The sequence below is a fragment of the Spodoptera frugiperda genome, chromosome 7 (genome assembly GCF_023101765.2).
Source record: "Spodoptera frugiperda isolate SF20-4 chromosome 7, AGI-APGP_CSIRO_Sfru_2.0, whole genome shotgun sequence".
Classification (NCBI taxonomy): Eukaryota; Metazoa; Arthropoda; class Insecta; order Lepidoptera; family Noctuidae; genus Spodoptera; species Spodoptera frugiperda.
The window spans coordinates 1,389,954-1,410,286 of NC_064218.1; the positions used below are offsets into that span (position 1 = coordinate 1,389,954).

At 36.1% G+C, this 20,333-nt stretch overlaps 1 protein-coding gene across 3 annotated transcripts in view; it reads left to right on the forward strand.

The window, feature by feature from the left end:
- LOC118266131 (CHH-like protein) overlaps positions 1 to 20,323 on the forward strand; it is an 87,966-nt gene extending 67,643 nt beyond the window's left edge. For 2 of the 3 annotated variants that reach the window (XM_050694613.1, XM_050694610.1), the window contains exons 2-3: positions 17,087 to 17,304; positions 18,439 to 20,323. In XM_050694613.1, coding sequence (XP_050550570.1) covers positions 17,087 to 17,304; positions 18,439 to 18,547 — 327 coding nt within the window. In that variant the 3' untranslated portion in view covers positions 18,548 to 20,323. Of the gene's footprint in view, positions 1 to 17,086; positions 17,305 to 17,618; positions 17,746 to 18,438 lie in introns of all 3 variants that reach the window. The other variant, XM_035579508.2, reaches the window with a different exon arrangement.
- Positions 20,324 to 20,333: the final 10 nt, after the last annotated feature.

A 20,333-nucleotide genomic window follows, 5' to 3' on the forward strand; every position in this document is an offset into this window, starting at 1 on the left:
TTCATCCTAAATTATATAATTATAATTACATATTTATAACGTTAATTAATAAAAAATATTTATTCCAAAAACTATTTTAATATTAACATTTGAAACGCCTACTTCAAAATCTCCCACAATAGATTTATTTTCTTATTCTTGTCGTGATTTTATTCCCGATTTCTTACACGATAACATAAAATAAGAATTAATGAGAAAAACCACTCAAATAATTCAAAATATTATCTACATAAAGACGAAGTAAATAACCTCTGATATTAAAACCAAAAAAATAAAAACAACACCTATTATTATAATAGTATTACGTAATTATGCAAATATATAGTCTTATTATTAATAATAACAAAAATAATGAACGTACGTCTATTAATAGGCCACAACTTCTAGACGCTTTACTTAATTATTTTATCAATACGAAACCACCGGCCAAGTGAGTCATTAAAGTTATTTTAATAAAGAAGACTGACTTCTTATTAAATAATAATAATCTGGTTATTAATAAGTGCAATGAAAAAGAAACCGCAGGTCGTGTTTATGATAGTAAAACGTGGTATAAATTATATAATGTGACATAACCTAGTCTAGAATATTACGCTTAGGATCTTACTTCAAAAGAGACTAGCATGCATTGGGAACATTGATTAAATATTAAGGAGCCAAAAGAAATGGAAGCTTTTCTCTTATTTGCCAAGAAGTTATATATTATATCTAATTATTCACAAAGTTATTCATCCAGTTTCGGGGATGCCAATAAAGCTGCGCTCGCGCCGTCTGGGCTCTCTGTTGCTAATGTATGATTGGTTAATTTTGGCCTGCAGACTACGCATGCGCGTTGAGATGACTTGTTTATGCGCCAGACGGGTGTCCTCTAAAGTTTGTTTATTTTGGTTTTTTCATCGATGGCTATGTTTCATTTTATTTATGTTTTAAATGTTCTGGAGTTGGCAGATTGGCTTTGAAGTGGTCTCTTGTTGCTATGTTGGTAAATGCGTTTTACCCTTCGCCTTTAAGGACGAAGCCGGCTTCTAAAATGTCTCTAAATATCGTCCCGCAATTTATTGTGCGGATGTGCAAGTCTAAATCCATTAGCAAGCATCGTGTTTTACTTTTCATTACCGATCAAAACGTACCTACACTGAAAAAGAGTACAGCTACTGATTGATTCAACTGGCTTTTTTTTGTGGGGGGAAATCATCCAATGACTTCTCCCGCCTTAAGTGAGGCGAGAGGGAGTATCAGACTCTTACTGACTAAAAACCACCACGTTCCTACTCCTGCTTTTTGAGCCGAAGCCCCGGTAAACCCGTAAGGTAGTCCGCAGCTCCGGAATAGTTCAACTGGCTAGCGACGTCACCGCGTCTGCGCACGCTGCTCAAGATGAAGAGTCCCTCTGTGACTCGAAACTAGTAGAGCTTTTCTCCATTAATGTATATGAGCAATCTGTGAATTTTATTTAATTCAGTATGTCTCACGACAGTTATTATTAAACAAAATGACTCAACTCTTAAAAAATTTCTTCGAACAATACCTATTGCATTCTAGTCACGTATCCTACCAGATTGACATACATTTTATTAGACCAATTTAACAATTACATCATTACACTGTCATTGTAAAAACCAGTTAACTAAAATAGAGGTTTTGTGTCCCAACTTTGATGGATGATACACACTTAAGCATAAGCTGGGTACTCACTTTTTGCCACACTCAGAGACATTTATACAAATACGTCTGCCATATGACGCAGAAATCAATGAATTTGAAATTAAGTAAATAATCTAGTCAGAAAAAGCAATTAAGTAATACAAGTCCGCAACTTACAACTAGCTAAAGAAGTATTAAAGTGTCCAGCCCAGGGTGCAATAGTCACACATAATATTAAATATAGTCATCCGATAGTTCCGTTAGCGCAATATAGATTTTATACGAACCGTATAATTATGATAATACTGCGTCATTTTATTAACAATTTTATTTTATACGCAATGGTTTCCACATTATCGCTGCAATATTTTTGTAAGCAAACTGTGACATCGATTGCGTGTTCTTATCTATTGGGAAATTGTATTTTAAGCGGTAACTATGTATGATAAAGTTTTGCGAATCTCAACTGGATATAGGTACAACTTAGTTTATTTATTTATGGTATAATCCTGTAAACGAGCGGACGGATCACCTGTTGGTAAGCAATCGCCGACGCCTATGAACACCCGAAACACCAGAGGCCGTTACAAGTGTTTTGCCTTTTGGGGGTAAGGCATTTAAGGTTTGTTGGGGAATCAGGGATTGGGAAGATTCGAAAGACAAACCAAACACAACGCTACCGTTGTTTCACGTCGGTTTTCTGTGAGGCCGTCTGTCGAGCCGGCCCATTTGTGCCGAAAAATGGCTCTCCCACATTAAAGTTTATTTCATGAACAACGATCGGTGGTCTAAAAACAGAAAATTTTTAAGAGATTTTCCTATATTAACTTGTTTGGATTAGGAAAAATCTTTTATGGCGTCTAAGTTAAAACAACTATTGATTAATTAGATCTAAGTTTAGTACCTGCCACCATGTTTTACAAAACCCTATTTATAAACAATTAATTATAGAAAAAAAATGGCCATGTACTTTTTACTGGTTGGAAAAAACCTAGGGAAAAATGAGGTTGCAAGCGATTATTAAAAGTACGCACAGATGACGTTTCGCAATTTGCATAATGTGTATTTATAAGTACCTTGATGATAATAACACAGTGTAGGTACATTTTTTTCGATAACCATCGAGGCATCGAGGAAAATCGTGCTGTACCGTAATTTATTGTACAGACGCTGTTTTATGGGAAACTCCATAGGTCCAAACATAAGTTTATTATTCCAATAATTTTTATTTGTTTGTTTCCAATTTCAAAATGCTTAGAGATTTTTGTTTCTGCATCTTTTATGGCTATAGATTTCAGTTCTATGTTGCCTGTTGCCAGCACTAAGATTAATTTGACAGGGTTGCCATAAAAAACCTCTAATAAAATTACAAGAGGTTTCCCACGAGACCTCTCGAGCGCGGTTCCCATGCACCCTCACCACCCCTGACTCTCAGTTTCTGTCGGGATCGGACGCACGTCAATCGCCTCTCTATTATTACGCTGTATTAAATTTATCTCTAGTAATTCAAGGACCACCTGTGCAGTTCAACGGCACTAGACCGGACCAGTCAGTCTGGTTAATACCAGCGCGTCATTTACACCTGTCAAATGTTCTTTTAAACGATATTCAACTTTATTACATGTATAAAAGCGGCAAACTGGACGAACGATCGGAAACAAGTTTTGCCGCCAAAGCGCCGTTTGTGTATATATTTATTTATTCTTTTTTAATCTGTATCTCGGTCTGGAGGCTCGCGATTAATGCCTGTGCCCGCGAATGTTGCCTTTTTTGTCTTCCACGGTGGGCCAACGTTGTTTCATCAATGGTAATTTCATATTGATGCTCTGTGGGTTACTGGTTGCTCACTTATCATTTTATGATGAATTGCAAAATTTTACTTGCATGTATTTTAAGATTGTCTCTTATACTTTGTAGTTGCAAATTGGTTTCCATATATAGAGGTAAATTGCATATCACACCTTTATTATAAATATAATGATGAGAACATTAAAAAGAGATTACCCTTTAACAATTCACGAACGCAATTTCATCAATTGATTTAAAACAACTTCATTTATTTCGCATTGAACTCGCAGTGTTACCTCAACCAAAATTAATTACCGTTTCAAAATCCGAAGCCTCCGCCCATGACGTGTAGCTGTCAAAAAAACCGTCTCCGACCAAAAACCGGTACGTTGTACTCATTTGAAAAAAAAAAACGCGAGACGTCTGCAATAAATTTCGCATCGCGTTATTATCTGCAGAGTAATCAGCTGTACGATGACGTCACCCCTGAGCCCGCCACTTTCTTTTCTTACACTAATTGGCGAAGGAAACTTGCGTGGGCTGCATTCTTCCTATGTAATTGGAAATAGGACTAAGTCGACTAATAAGGTGACAAAGGTGGAAAATGTTACAAACATTGTTCAAATTATTCCAGAAATCCAATTGAGTGTAAAGTTGGAACGGCCGTAAACACCTCTATACAACCGACCACTCAATATAATTCAATCAGGCGGCAGTTCTATTTACCTCGTAAAAATAAAACAGCGCTATAACATGTGATCACAGAGTCGGCTTCACTGACTACGAGTACTTGTTACGTTGAAACAGGCCGGCTTCTCGAATGTTCCGACTTTCCTGGCCGAGCCATTTTGCGCGACAATTTTCCAATACGTGTTTTTTTTAGTTGCGTGACTAGGGTTCTAGTTTTACATAAATAAACTTGATCTAGTCTAGTTATGTGGCATAATGGTGGGACTTGAGGGAACGGAGCGTTAATTAGAAGCTTTGGTTCGGTCTTGATTGTCGGATGAATTATGTACGCGATATTCTCATAGTGTAGTTATTATTTATCAGCGGGTTTAGCCCTTTCCGAGAATGCCGCACGCAAATAAACAAACATCGTTATAAGTTTTATGAGGTTGGTGCGGTGGATGGGTGACCGGCTGTCGTGCAACGTGTAGCGGGTTCCCGCAGGGAGCAGATATGATAGGTGTTCCAAAAATTGTTGTTTCGGTTCGAGTCGGTCAAGAAAATCCTAGTGTAAAAAACTAATTTGGAACTGGTTTCGTAATGAGAAAAACAGTTTTTTTACAAACTTTATGAATGTTAGTTAGTTACTACTCTCGTATTAATTGTAACTTGCGAATAAATAATAATTATTTGGTAGTGAAACGAATGCTTCTTGCATTAGTCATGTGATTATAATATTAGTAATGTGCGCGGCAGATGTATGCGTACAGATATCGGTTAGGCTATGCGACGCACGCAGCGCATTGTTGCACAAACGCCATATATTTCAGTAGCACTCAATGTATGCTGGGGCCTTAGTCTGCTATTACAATTGTGTCAGAAGTGTGCAAGAGGGACGGAGCTATGTAGGTTGTATAGCTCCGTCCCTCTCGCACTGCTCAGTGATCGACCATTCTGACACAATTGTAATAGCAGACTAAGGCCCCTGATTCTTATTTGCCGGTCGTAGTATTTACTTAGACCTTCGTTTAGTTAACATGTCAAGAGGCTTGTTAAAATGAAAATGATATCCCTGCGTGAGTGAGGGATCAGTTTTCTTTAAAGCTAAGCGTGGAAAACACGTGTTTCTTGAATGATGATACGTTTACGTACGTGGTCTGCGTCATTGGCATGTTTTAATTAGTTAGTTAGAAGTGGTTATAAAAATAAATACACCAATCAACGTTGACAATCAATTCAATATCCACTATAAAGAAAGTATTGTGAATTTAGAAATAGAAAACTCCTTAAGGTGAAATTCGTCCTCACTGCGGCTTGGCACAATGCCATGCATAAAAATATTATAAGCGTGTGCTAACTAATTATTACCGACGTTACAAACTTTCCACGTTGCTAGGCAACCGACACGCCGACTGCAAGTCTACCAGAGATTTCCTCCATCAGTCGCCTAGTCACCTAATTCAGCCGTGTCGCAAGCATTAATAGTGCAAGCTAATAAAACATTTTATCTAGCTAAACTCCGGCCAATAATTTTGCTAAATTAATTCTGATGAAATTGCTCGTAAGTGCAGCATGTGATGTATTTATACGTTTAACTAAAAGTCAATCATAATCAGCAAATGATTACATCCTATCTGCTGGAACGTACGCCTATTAACTCGCTAACGATTGCGAAAAAGGAAAATTCATGTAATTTCCACTACCAGTTTACTTAGGGCTACTACACCATGAACCTTTTAAAAAAAACTGCCGCCATTTTGATAAATAGCAAAACTATAACTCAACTTAGCTTACTGCCTACTAATAATTAAACCTGAATTATAAAATTAATTAATGCGACATTGTTCTTTTTCAAATTCATTAGAAAGATCTTTAGAATCGGTCATAAAAATAAAAAAATAAAAGTTATTATTTTCACCTAGTTCTCAACAGTTTCGAATACTAAACAATACTAGGTAGGTTAAAGAAAACTATTATAAGAAAGTCACACAGAAAGAATCAACAAAAGATTATCTTCAAGAATTTTATTAAACTCAAATCAATATCTAATATATAAAATTCTCGTATCACAGTTTTCGTTGCCATACTCCTCCGAAACGGCTTGACCGATTTTGATGAAATTTTTTGTGCTTATCCGGTATCTATGAGAATCGGCCAACATCTATTTTTCATCCCCCTAAATGTAAGGGGTAGTACAACCCATTTTTTTTTTAATTTTCCGCGAACGAAGTAGCGGGCAGAAACTAGTATATATAAAAAAAATCTTTAAGTACCAAACTATCTTCATCGGCACAGCCCTACGAATCATACGCACGTACGCACCGCTTACGTGTGTGCGTGCAACCGACCGCTGATTCTCGTTGCAGACAGCGAGGCGCGATCGGTTGCGCGGGCGCATGATCTACTCGCGATGAATACAGCCAACTAGTGCCAACCGAGTGCCATGCATCGACTAGACAGATATGAACTTGGGATTGAGTTCGGTGACTTCACGGCTTGTGACAGAGTCTACGGTGTGAATGTGGAATCAATTTGAGAGGGACAGGTCGAATTATTTTATTTGATGATGATGATGATTGTTGTAGTATTGGTTGGAGAGATTGATGATATTACATTTCGTTCAACAATAGTACTTAATAAAATTCTTTGCATTTACTTAATAAAGAATTCGTATCTTCATTTTGGATTTTCGGACTGGTCAAGTTTAAAACGCTCACTTCAATTGATCTTAATCAATACTAATAGGTATATAAAGCTAAAGAGTTTGTTTGACGCGCTAATCTCCAGAACTACTAGACCGATTTGAAAAAATACATTTGTGTTGGATAGTCCATTTATCGAGGAAGGCTATAGGCTATTACAACATCACGCTACGAGCAAAAGGAGCTGAGCAGAAGTCGCTATTTCAATATAACAATGTTGCATTCTTAAATTACATGTAAAAATACTGAGTAAACATTTTAATTAAGAAAATAATTAGCAGCAATTAAAACTCGTGCATCTTGCAAGCCTTTTTGAATATAGAACTTGAAAAAAAAATAGCTTATGATATATTGTTTCTTTTTTAAAAATACATGCTGCCAGTACACTATAAAACAGAATTGTAACACAAATGTCAATGGTACATTCAGCCTCTTTATTTGACGAACTCTTTTCATGACATGTAAAAGTAAAACGGTAGTTATACATACTAACGGTATCTTATTAGTTTAAAAATTCACTCGTTGGTCGAGTGGTCGCAAGCGCGACTGCCGGACAAGGGATCTCGGGTTCGATTCCCGAGTCGGGCAAAGTATTATTGGCCTTTTTTCAGATTTTCGAAAAATTTCTCAGTAGTAGCACGGAATCTGGAATTGTGCCCGGTACATGGCAATAGGCTCACCCCCTATTACATGGGACTTATAACAAGAATAGTGAAGAGTAGGTGTACATTGTATAGCGGCATTACGTGCCGTAATGTGCATCTCTGCCTACCCCTTCAGGGATAAAAGGCGTGTAAAAATTCACATATAGACAATCAGTTCGTACCAAAATACTTTACAGCGATAGTGACGCGCGATGAATTGGCATCATACAATCGTTGACGATAGCTTCTTACCAATGACACGGACACAGAGTTAAAATTCACTGGAAGTGGCTATTGACGCGCGTAGCTATTTTATCACTTTCCTTTATTTAAAGAAACGAAACTAAACCTGTAATCTCGATAATCCTAAACACACATATTAACTTAGATTAGAGCTATGTAACTATTTGTAGATTAAAGCGATGCTCTCACTGTTTTAATACGTTTGTTTAACCAGTTAATTCGGATTTAGGAATTTTAAGTGTTTCCGAAAATAGCTTATCTATTAATGTAACAAAAAGCGTACCTATCTATAAAGAATTTTACTGACGTTTACAACATCTCTACACCTACCTAATTGAATATCTTATTTTGTAATATCAAGTTGTAAATGATACAGCATTTGCAATAATTAAACTTTGAACAAGTCAATATACAACCAGAAAAGCATGAGATTTTGACTTAATTTCCTAAATAACCAGAAAAACTCTTACCCAATATTAATATTTCGCAACATTACACCACAGCATGGCATACCAGACCATACCGCATCATATCTTTACAATCCAGATTACCAGGGACTCATAATCACGTCGGTACTATATTCTCTAATTCCTTGTTGACCTACATAGAGGCGCACGCGGCTAATTGTCGCTCATTGGTGGGAGGGGGGAGGGAGTCATCACGCGACGTCGACCTAGCCTACTAATTGTTCCTACAAGATACACAATCGTTTAGACGTCTTGCATTAAGAAAATGCGATGTTTGCTTGCTGTTTCAAATGTACTTTAGTACATACTAAAGTACTATAGAACATACTACATACATACTACTAGTACTATACTACATACATACTATAGAACTTAATCTAATACTAACTACAAAAAAGAGACTATGACCTCTGAGTTTGTTTCGGCATTTCTTCTCAGAGTAGTCGGATAGGAAATGCCGGCCTCATCTAGCTATTTGAAATATTGACGTGTAAAAGTGTTATTTTATAACCTATTCCGCGCGGTTTTACCCGCTCTGCTCGGTTCCTATTGATAGTAGCGTGATGTTTTATAGCCTATAACCTTCCTCGATAAATGCGCTATCCAACACAAAAAGAATTATTCTAATCGAACCAGTAGTTCCGGAGATTAGCGCGTTCAAACAAACAAACTCTTCAGCTTTATAATATTAGTATAGAAGTATAGATTTACAGAAATAAATATCATTTATCATTTACATAGACAGAGGGCAATATACTGTTCGAATTTTTGTCCAATAGATTTTGTGTCTAATTACAAACATTATAGGTTCTTAATTGCTCAGCAAATTCTGGACACGTTCTTCAAGTCCTATACTCTATATTAGAGATGATTTGCTTCCTCTTCCAGTGAAACTAGGAAGTGAGAGCATCCGAATTGGTTCTGTAAGGTCATTGAGAGGCCAGCTTGAAGGTTGCCCAGGCGCAGACACAATGGCGGACGATGCGCGCCATACACGCTATTGTCACTCGTGAATTAATTTAACGGATCGCGGTTATGATTGTTGTGATAAACATAGTTTTGTTGCAAGCGTATATTCACACAATGGACAGGTATTTGTATTTGTGTGCCTTTAGTACCAACATGAAACATGCAAAAAAATATTACTTTACATATTTTGAAGCTACCTTCATCATAAATGTATATGAACATATAAACAATGACTGTCCAGATGTCTCAGCAAACACTAGAAAGAAGTATCACCAAGATCCGTAGCACTGTTGACCATTTACCATCAGGTAGTCGGCCATATTTGCAAGAGTGACGTCACACAACCACACCTCCACACAAAATAAGACCCTTTCTTACAAAACATATTTGTTTACGTCAAAACAAGCTCGAATGAAGATGAAAAATAATAAATATAACCTACTTATCGTGCTAAAAGTCATTTGTGGGCGTTCAGTGATCAAAATAATCGTAAAGCCGAGCGGTGCCACACCGTCTATGGATCGACCAGTTCAACAAGACCTTCTAATCTCATACTAGAGACACGACGAATGAGGTCTAATTACGATAGCCTTGTTTTTGTTAATTTTGTAAACAGTAATATAAAATTGTGGATTTTATGCACTGTTGAGGACGTAAATGCAGTGTTGCATCTAGTTGGTACTGTTATTTGTAAACTATCCAGCTGGTTTGTCCTAAAACCATAAGACGTAGGTGTCGATATTTGTCCAATTCTAATTCTGAACACAATCTCATTTTGGACTCTGTGTACCTAGCAACAAAATTGAATTTGTTATCTTACTAAAATTGTTAGGTACCTACCCTAATAAATACATAGTTGCCCGATTAAAAGTCCAATTACTACATCCGAAGCCTAAACAGACCCTTATCGATAACGGTAAATTAAGGCAATCGCTTAATATCCACCTATTAATACGATCAATTTTATCTTAAGCAATCTTTAAGTCATGAATAAACTAGTCGCCAGCATAGTACTTTACTTATTAAGGCTATTTCTCAAGCAACTCGTGTCACAGGGGCCGCTTTACATTAACTTGTAGTTTTTAAACCAAGTTGTGCATACGGCGCGCATAACAAGTGGCTCGCGAACCAGCCTGGGTGGCTGCCCTGCCGTCTACCAAGATTTGTACTTATCATGCAGCAGGCGTGCCCTGTGCGTGTGCGATTTCACACACACTAACATGCATGGTATTTGTATCTCATCCTAAGTTCTGAGTTATGTGCATATTGGATGCTCGGCCGAACGGAACTGTTGCATTCATTAGTGGCACTTTCAAATTTTCTGAAGCCCTTAATATTACGATTGCCCTCTAAAACACCTTGCAACATTTAATATTAACCTTTTCCTATTAATACAGATATTAAGAAACCAGCCTTAATGTTTCGTTGTCAACACAACCACTATCAATTATTTATTTATTATTAAAATCGCCGTATTCTCTTCCTTTTAACTCTACGATCATACAAGTGACACTCTACGGATCAATTTAGACCGATACACTATATCTATGCAAGTATGTACGCTAGAGTTACCAAGCCAGTCTTGTAGGGCGGCAGCCGAGCAGTCTGCTATCTATAATTGCTATGCACCCTGCGCCTGAGTGCGTGGATTGTAAGGCTGGGTACTCACTAGCCGGCAACTGTTGCGCAACAGTTGTGTTTATTTTAATTGTAGCTGTGAGATTTGATTTTAGAGTAATTAAAAAAGGCAGGTTATTGTCCTTTTTGATATAGGGACTTAACAAAGGTTTTAAATTAACAAGAAAATTATTGATGGCTAGAATTCTTAGGTACTTAATGCTACAAGAGAAAATATATTTATTTTCTTTTAGATTGTAAACATAATCTTTCTGATTCTAATACTTGCCAGAGTATATAAAATATTACAAATCCATTTGCAACAAGTGGAGCCTAATCAGTTTTTTGAAACTATCGGCCAACTATCGCCCTACATGTTCCCAACTCGGTCCGTCAGTGAGCACGCCACTTAACCCGCACACTTGCGTAACAAGTGACAGTTTATGCCAGTCGTTACATTATTTATGCCCTCGTTACACATGTGTGAAACGTATCTAATCCCAGGCCAGAAGAAAGTTAAAGTTTTCAATGAATTCGATGCTCCGGTAATGAATATGTAGTGTAGGACATTCTTTGAGACAGCCACGCTAGCTAGTTCATTGTGGCTGATGAACTAATCTTCATTGGTGGAACATGGTATATTTGGAAATAATTTGTATAGGCAGCAAATGATTTTATATCAAGCCAAGTTTAATATCCTATATTTTGCTTTGCTATAAGATAATATGGATTTTGGTATGATTTCTTTCTTCTTGTTGGACGAGTGGTCGCAACCCAGCAAACATTTTTGTCATATAATCAAACATTTATATAACTTTGAGTCGTATTAAAGTTATTTAACAGTAGTTTTTATAACTCTTCGTCGTGTACTGGTACCTTATCTGACCGAATAGTCATATACATTTTTGGTGGTATTATAATGTCATATAGACGTTATTACGACTTTTTTATACAATCGTCGTATAATAGTGTCTACGACGACATCTATATAACTTACATACACAACTGTTTCGTCGTGTAAACGTTTTCGTAGTATAAACGTCGTAATACTGACAATTTTGTCATATAATTACCTTTTACACGACTGCTATACGGACAATTGTTGTTTAAACGTAGTATTAGTAACCATCACATATAAGTCGAATATTAGTCTTAAGAACGACCTCTATACGTCCTAAAGTATCACAAACATGATAATACGACTGCTATATAATTAATAGTCATGTTAAAGGTTTATAATAACCTTTTATACCACTTCCACCATTTTTAAATCAAATTTATAATATTTGTTTACAATGAACTCGCAGCTTATTGGTCGGGAAGTTATATAGTTGTCATATAACGCAGTCACATAGTAAATTATTCATAAAAATATGTGATAACATTAAAATTTTGAAGGCGCATTAAAAATTTATTAAAAACTAACTTCACATTAATCAGTAAACTTGATTGCCCAATGGTTTACAACTGATGGAATGGTTTTATCACCTCAAATAACAAGAAAAAAAAACAAAATAAACACCGCTGTCAAAAACACTACTCCATTAAAATAATATTTTATAATATTCGTTCTTAATATAATCTTTAAACGACCATTACATACCGATTACATCATATAAAAATCATATTTGTGACATTAAGTCGAATACATGCCGCAACAGCTACCACTACACGACATGTAGTCAAATCGCCGACGCGTATATGACTACTATGCGACTAATTAGGTGTTTATATGACTGTTATACGAAACTCTTAGCGCCTTAAGTTATATAAAATGGGCCCAAATGCCGTCGAGTAAACGTCCTTATGACGTTTATACGACTAGTCTAAATAACATTAAGTTGTTACCAAAACGTCTACTCGACGTCTTAAATGTTTGTAGTGCGACTGCCAGGCAAAGGGTGTCGGATTTGATTCCCGGCTCGGACAAAGTATTACTGGGCAATTTTCGGTTTTTCAGAAATTTCTCAGCAGTAGCACGGAGTCTGGAATTGTACCCAATATATGGTAATAGGCTCATCTCCTATTACGTGGGACTTATAACACAAATGGTGAAAAGTGAGTGTACGTTGTACAGTCGCATTACGTGCCATAATGTATACTTCTGCCTATACCTTCAGTGATAAAAGGCGTGACGATTCTTTCTTCAACTATTCTCTTTGCAAATTGGCTACATCAATCAGATATGCAGATTTGGACTACCCTCAACGAAATGTCTCTTCATTTCCCACTTTACACTTTCAAATGGAACATTCTAGATCTATTAGTACTTGTTTCATATTCTCATGTATTATTCTAAGACTGCACAGCCTACATTCACTAACCGCTAGTTAGCGAGCCTACTTAACTAAACGAATTTTGATACACACATTCAAACATTGATGTGGTTCCACTAAGTAATTAAGAACTTCATTAGTGATTTGTTCATCCATATAATAGTATGCACTTTAAAAAGATTGAGTCCCAGTTTGATTTGAAACTGGTAGAGGTTTTCTCAAACAGTTTCTTTGAGTAAAACATATTAGCAATAAATTAATTCATTCATATAAAACATCCGAAATCCCTGATTCCCTAAACAGTTTTCCAACTTCATTGATATCTAAACTAGCATAGCACCGATAGTATTTGCCTCCACAAAGGCTGTTACCGCAGTCCATTCATATAATATTGACAAGGGACCATCGGACCACCATTGAACAAGCCCACCGTGGCATAATAACTTCATAAAATAGACCATGAATCACCATTGCTTGGGGCGTCTCTCGTTACTGTATCGTTAAAGTGAAGCCGACTGCCAACGTAAAGATACTTCGGAGATGGTTTAAGAAGGCCCAGTTTTTTAAGAAAAGAAATGTATGAATTGATGATGAAATATTAAGCCTGTGTCCTTAGTACGAGTTTGCTTTATGTTTAAAGTAAACGAAATGAGAGCGCATTAGGCGCTGTAATTGGTTTAGTTAATTCGAACTGGCAAATCAGAGCGCCGAACGCGCCGATTACTTTAAACGTAAAGCAATTATCGCCCGTCATTGGTCGAGATTATTCTCACAACCAATGGCAGACCGCGATCGAGTTTACTTCGATCTTTCAAATTGAAAATTACTTAGATTTTCATTTAATGTTACGAGACAAATAGTGCTCAATGTGTGAAAACCTATTTGATGTCGGACCAGACCTAACTCACTAATTAACATGACGAACGCAGTAAAAAACTGAAGAGCTAGATTAAGATCTAACTAAAACTTCTGTGTAACAGTTTTTCATGGCTGTGGCGGTTTACTTTATACTGATACCGAAGTAAGAACCGGTCCACTTGGCCCAATCAGGAAACGTTACGTATATATTATGTTAGTTTATTGAGACGGGCAACACTTTATTTAAGTGCGATCGCGGCGGAGGGTTAAGCAGTGACACGATTCTTATTTTATTGATATTAATAAAACAATTGAGAAAATTGTGGGAAACTTTGTGATTGTTGTTTTTTGGTTGTTTTGGAATATTGTCATCTAAACGAAATAGGTTTTTATAGGCAGTGTAAGAGTAATAAAGTCTCTTAACAACTTTTTTTGAGGAGGAAAAATAATCCAATTGTTTCTCCTGCTTTGGGCGAAGCGAGAAGTGTCAGACTCTTACTGACTAAAAACCACCCTGTTCCTGCTTCTCCATTTCGAGGTCTCTTAACAACTTATGAATCAATTTTATAGGTACGCATCATTTGACCATTACAACACCGACTACAAAACACTAGATTACCATTTTTTTTCCTTTTCAAATACTTACACAACCCAAAATCTTTATGTCATTACAATTTAAGTAATTTTGAACATACCTAGGTAGAAAGTAAAAATTGGTTTCACTTTTCATACACAACATTATGTTAACATTAACATTTAACATTAAGGTACAAACTTTCGCACATGTAGAAAAAAATAGGGTCAAAACGGGCCATTAACATAGTTTAGGACGCCGATCACCTCACAAGAATTGTTGCAAGTAGGTCTAGCTTGAAAGAATGCCAAATTATTACTATCCGGTAACATTCGTAGCATTCACTTAATTGCGCCTTTCCCAAAACATGAGGCGATATGGTATGATCATAGATTGTAGACTAGCATTCTATTTTTAAAAGATTACGCGGCCACCGTTCATGCTAAGAAGGTTTTACTACTTATAATATTTTATCTGTGATGTTCTTAAATCAAACTTAGTCTAATGCGTTACGTTTTTAGGACTTGTAACGTGGGTAGGGGAAAGCAGAAATGCACATTACGACACTTATGCCCGAATACTCAAACGCTACTCAATTTTAAGACGCTCACAAATGTAGTTCTGTCACTATCAATTCCTTATAAAATGACAGAGATAACACGATATTTAAGTACAACTTAAAATTGAGTAGCGTTTGAGTATTCGGGCGTTAATGCCACTGTACAGTGTGCATCAACTTTAAACAATTTGTGTTAAGGTCACATGTAAAAAAGGGGGTTAACCTATTGTCATATACTGTAACGTAACCCAATAATATGTAAAGTGTAAAATATCTACCTAATATGTTTAGAGCTGAACCATTTCAAAGAAAATGATCACTCATGATGTTCATACGTAATCAGGTATTAGTAATTGATAGGTAGTAGATACCTATCGATATAAATAGACAAATCAGTAATTCGTAGAACTATGAAACTATATTAAGGAAGCCATATCTCAAAATCTTGACTAACATGTATAATATTTCAAATAGAAGATGTTCTCTGAATCAGTGTGAAATAATTTATTAAGTCCGGTTCTATTTATGGATATTGTAAATTGCAACAGCATGTGTCATCAATACTACCATTACAAATTACTCATTGTTTTTTGCCCGACCGTTATCCCAAAGCTTATTCTTTCTTTGTACCGAATTTTATAAGAATCGGTACAGAGGTTTAAGGATAAAAGTGTTATAAATAGACATACAGGGAAAATGCTATTTTAAATTTAGAATTTTTATTTGTTCTTTTCTCAACCGTAGCAGTTGCTTCTTGAACTGCGTACTGCTTAACGGGTTACCGGGGCTTCGGCTCGAAAAGCAGGAGTAGGAACGGGGTGGTTTTTAGTCGAAGTCTGACACTCCCTCTCGTCTCGTCCACAGCGGGAAGAAGTCATTGTATCGGGGGAAAACCTTCGTCCAAGGCCGAAGAAGTCATTGGATGATTTTCCCCCCTCAAAAAAAAAAAACGGTTAGGTACTCCTAAGCGGATAAGTTAGAAGTAAATATTCAATAATATAGGAATTATAAATTATACCTACAAGTTCTTAATCGTCTGTTGATTGGAAAGTTAGGGAAAGGAGTTTAGAATATGTTGTACCTAAGTTGCAAACGTTTCCTGCCTCATGTATTACTTAGGTCTAAGGTATCTACATACATACGTAAGTTGAAATTGGTTAAAATCCGTGTTAAGTGCTTTAATGTGCAGGTGCACCTCTGCCTACCCCTTCGGGGATAAAAAGCGTGACATTGCGTTGTTATATTTAACCAATATATTTAAGAATTGCTTGTCCAATAATAATAAAACGCCATCTACTTACAAAGTCCACTTTGAGATAATTGCCCGTTCACTTTACACAATCTATCGACGATAGATATAAAGGCGAACCTTTACAACTAAGTATTAAAGTAAGGAACTACAGTACCTAGAATTAAAAAAAAAACATAATAGCATGGCTCAATAAGAAGCTTTAAGGCTTTATAAAACTTGAAAGAAATAAATTATGATAGGGGCTTATAAAATTTGTATTAATAACAAAAACATTTTCATGCGTATGCGTCGTATGATCTATCTGACTCACATAAGACCCGTCTGTACAATGTTATCAAGCATGGAAATTACATTTTATATTATTTTTGTGGGTAAATATAATAACGGCGACGATATGCGTAGGTATTTCCCTTAACCGCGTGACAAGACACCCTGCGCACGCGCCGACGCTGCGTAATTTCGCCGCTCACTCCTTTGATCTTCCTCGTTACTAAATAACAGCCATTTACCTACACATTGATGTTCAACTTTACCTTTTATTAAAACTGTATTTATATACCGAAGAACACCAGACGCTCGATTAATGTAATGTTTAGGTGTATATTGAAATATGTTTATTCATTCATCCTTCTATGACAATGATTCTAACTTATAACGCTAACGTAATTACGTACCTACTTTATAGTAGTAGAAATTAGAACGAATTTACAAGGAAAACTTTTATTAGTATAGTTAGGTAAAATGACAACATAAAAATGACACCAGCATTGTATTCAATCGTTGCTATTTATAATGTCTAACGTTTTCCGTTTAATTATTTCCAGATGCATCTAAGTTCGATTCAGTTGGCGTGCGCGGCACTGGTGGCGGTGGCCCTGGGCGCAGCGGCGCCGCCCTCGTCGTCGCACCACGTCGCTCGGCGCTCCTTCTTCACCCTCGAGTGCAAAGGAGTCTACGACGCGGCCATCTTTGCCCGCCTCGACAGGATCTGCGACGACTGTTACAACCTCTTCAGGGAACCACAGCTCTATAATCTATGCAGGTTCGTTGCGTTCCATTCCGTTCTATATTTGAATTGTGACGTTTTACAGTTTTGTGTGTATCTGTGCCGTTTTATGGCGGGAATTGTTGTTTTCGAATCTTGAATTTTGTGATTGTAGTTTTTTGTTTTATTCTTGATATAATAAATGATAAGATAAACTAAACTATGTCATCATTTATTGTAATACAGTAACTTATTAGCACTTTACGTTAAATAGCAAGTTAAGCATGAAAATTCACGATTCGAATTCAACATTATCCAATTCCAACCGTATGAACATGTAATAAAGTGCATTATTCCTTGTTGGGGCACAGGAAAGACTGTTTTACGACAGATTACTTCAAGGGCTGCGTGGAGGTGCTACAAGAAACTGACCAGTTAGAACAGTTCAAGGAATATATAAGAATATTACACGGGGCCGTGCCCCCGGCTGGGAATTAGGTACCAACCGAATTTATTTTACCTCTCCTTCTCACTACTAATATTTCCTACACCTGTCTCTTTCTAATGCGTTAAGCATTTCTTCAGCTTTGGGGTATTAACTGCACGCTATTTATATTGCACTATTATAAGTACCTATATCTTTAACACTGCTATGTATAAAAAAGGTAATGATCGTAAGTATATGGGCTAAACATGGATTCTTTTTTACAGCACCTTTTATCTTCTAGAAGCTGAATTAACAGCATGCCTACACGCCTTCTTTTCAGCACTTTTATGTATTTTTATAACTCTTTTTATGCACTATTTTAATACACTTAAGGTTGATAATGCTTTGCAGATAATGGTAGAAGTAACATTATTCCAATAAATTGATAATCCTTGATAACATTCAAATCTGTGTCTGCATTATTTGCCTTAATTTTTTTACTATAATTAATTGCATTTTGAATAAAAAAAAACTATTGTCTCTTCCAAGCTCTTCTATATTCTTCTTTAATTTCTACTCTGTCTTAGCATTTTTTAAGAATTCAAGTATATTTTTGAAGTAGAACTTTGTTTTATAAATAGAAGCTCTATGATATAATTTGCACGCACCTTATAAAAACTATGCTATCTGCTAATTTCTTCCTTCTATTAACAACCATCCGAAAACAATACAAAAAGACTAATAAAGAACTTTTCACGTTTCAGGGAGAAATGTTTCACGTCGCCCTACTTCAAGGGATGCATGGAGTCTTTGTACCTATACGATGAAAAGGAACAAATTGATCAAATGATCGACTTCGTCGGCAAACGCTAACAACCGCGAGACAGTACCGACGCATCTTACCGTGTTATATAACTACGCAGTTCGTACCAACTTCCAACGCAACGGTTCGCAGCCGCTTTGCAATAAAGCAGACCACATACATGTTCATCGAACATCTGCTTTTTTCCTCAACATATTCTAGTCCTTAAGCGACGTAAATAGTTTTATGTTCGCAACTAAATGTAATGTTATTGTAATTCGTATTAAGTAATATTAAGGACATTTATTATCTATTTTATGGTTTATATGTTATTAAATGTTGTAAGCTTCTTATGTAGGGAAGTGTAAAGTACATTGGATCACCTCCTAGTATTGAAATTGGAAAATGAGGCAGCCTTTGGTGTCGATGCTGGTCATCTCTTCTGTCTCGTAACATCCGACTGAGATTATTATATTGTCTGGCTGTCCTTCTGAGATGTGGTCAGAGTACTAGGATCATAGGTATGGCTGGTTGCTTGCCCAGCACCCCACCAGCTCCGCCCAGCGACCGTCTCGTCCTCAGAAGCACGTCTCAGAAATACAACTAGTTTGCGACGCATTCCAATCACAGTATTTAAAAGAATACTTACGCTTTTTTCAATCTACAATTCGTTGTATCACATTTTTTCTATAACCTTTCAGTTTCGATTATGTTAAAGAGCCTTACTTTAGTTCTTACAAGATAGTATTTTTATGAATAGGTAGGTTCTAAACCAATATCAATATCAATATTTTGCTAAACAAATTCGAACTTAATTACCAAGGAACAAGTTTGGTTTTAGTTTAATTGAATATTAGCATTCACAATCTGTTGGTAGATAGTTTTTAAATATGTAATTCACGCATGTGGCTTATACATCACTTAGATATAGCTCGAGAAACTCAGGGAGTTTATTGTTTTAATTTTCATTCACGTTTATTTATTTATTAGGGTTCTGATAAGGGGCAGTTTCACTAACTGATTTATATAAAAACTTCCAATTTTAAAATAATAGTTAGACATGTTAATACAAAATGTAAGATTCCAGGTTACCTTTGGTTAGTGAAACTGGCCCTTTACAACTACAGGTCGACTATAGTTTGTGCAGGCGACTGTGAGGTAATGCTGGTCGTGTCTGTCTACCTGCACAAACACTAGCTCGGCACACACAAGATTACCGAAATTGTGCTCACATCGCTTTAATCCGGATTCGATTGCCAAGCGAGTTTTTAACGATTATTTTTATTAGTTAATTTCACTAGTAAGTAAGTATTTAAAAAAAGATTTATTTTTATATACTTCCGACCTATTTATTACCTATTGTTACTTTTTATTTATATTTTTTTTAATAATAAGTATGAATAGAATCTTTCGTGCAGCGATAGTATACCAGTGTGGAAAATAATTATCTGTACTCATATTATATTTCTGATTTTGTATTATCTTTAAGTTGCGGTGTATACTTATTTAAAAGTTTTCTTTTTTAAATTCCGCTGTAACTCTGCCTGTGTTCGAATCTCATCTTTGTTTAGTTTTAGCGTTTCTTACATCGACATACTTGTAATGATATCGACACAGTTTGTGAATAGTTTCGACACATGAGAGTCTGTCCTGTGACAAATATGAAATGGTGCCAATTATTGTCAGCAAGACACTAGGTTAAAACAATTAGCTAATGGTATATAAACAATTTATAGGACGCGTTTGTAAAAATGAATTAGTAAATTATTATAAATAATTGTATAAATTTTATAAAAACAGCTAAGAAACGCTACGGGTTCCATGAAATATATTTGATTTGAAAATCATGCTTGCATT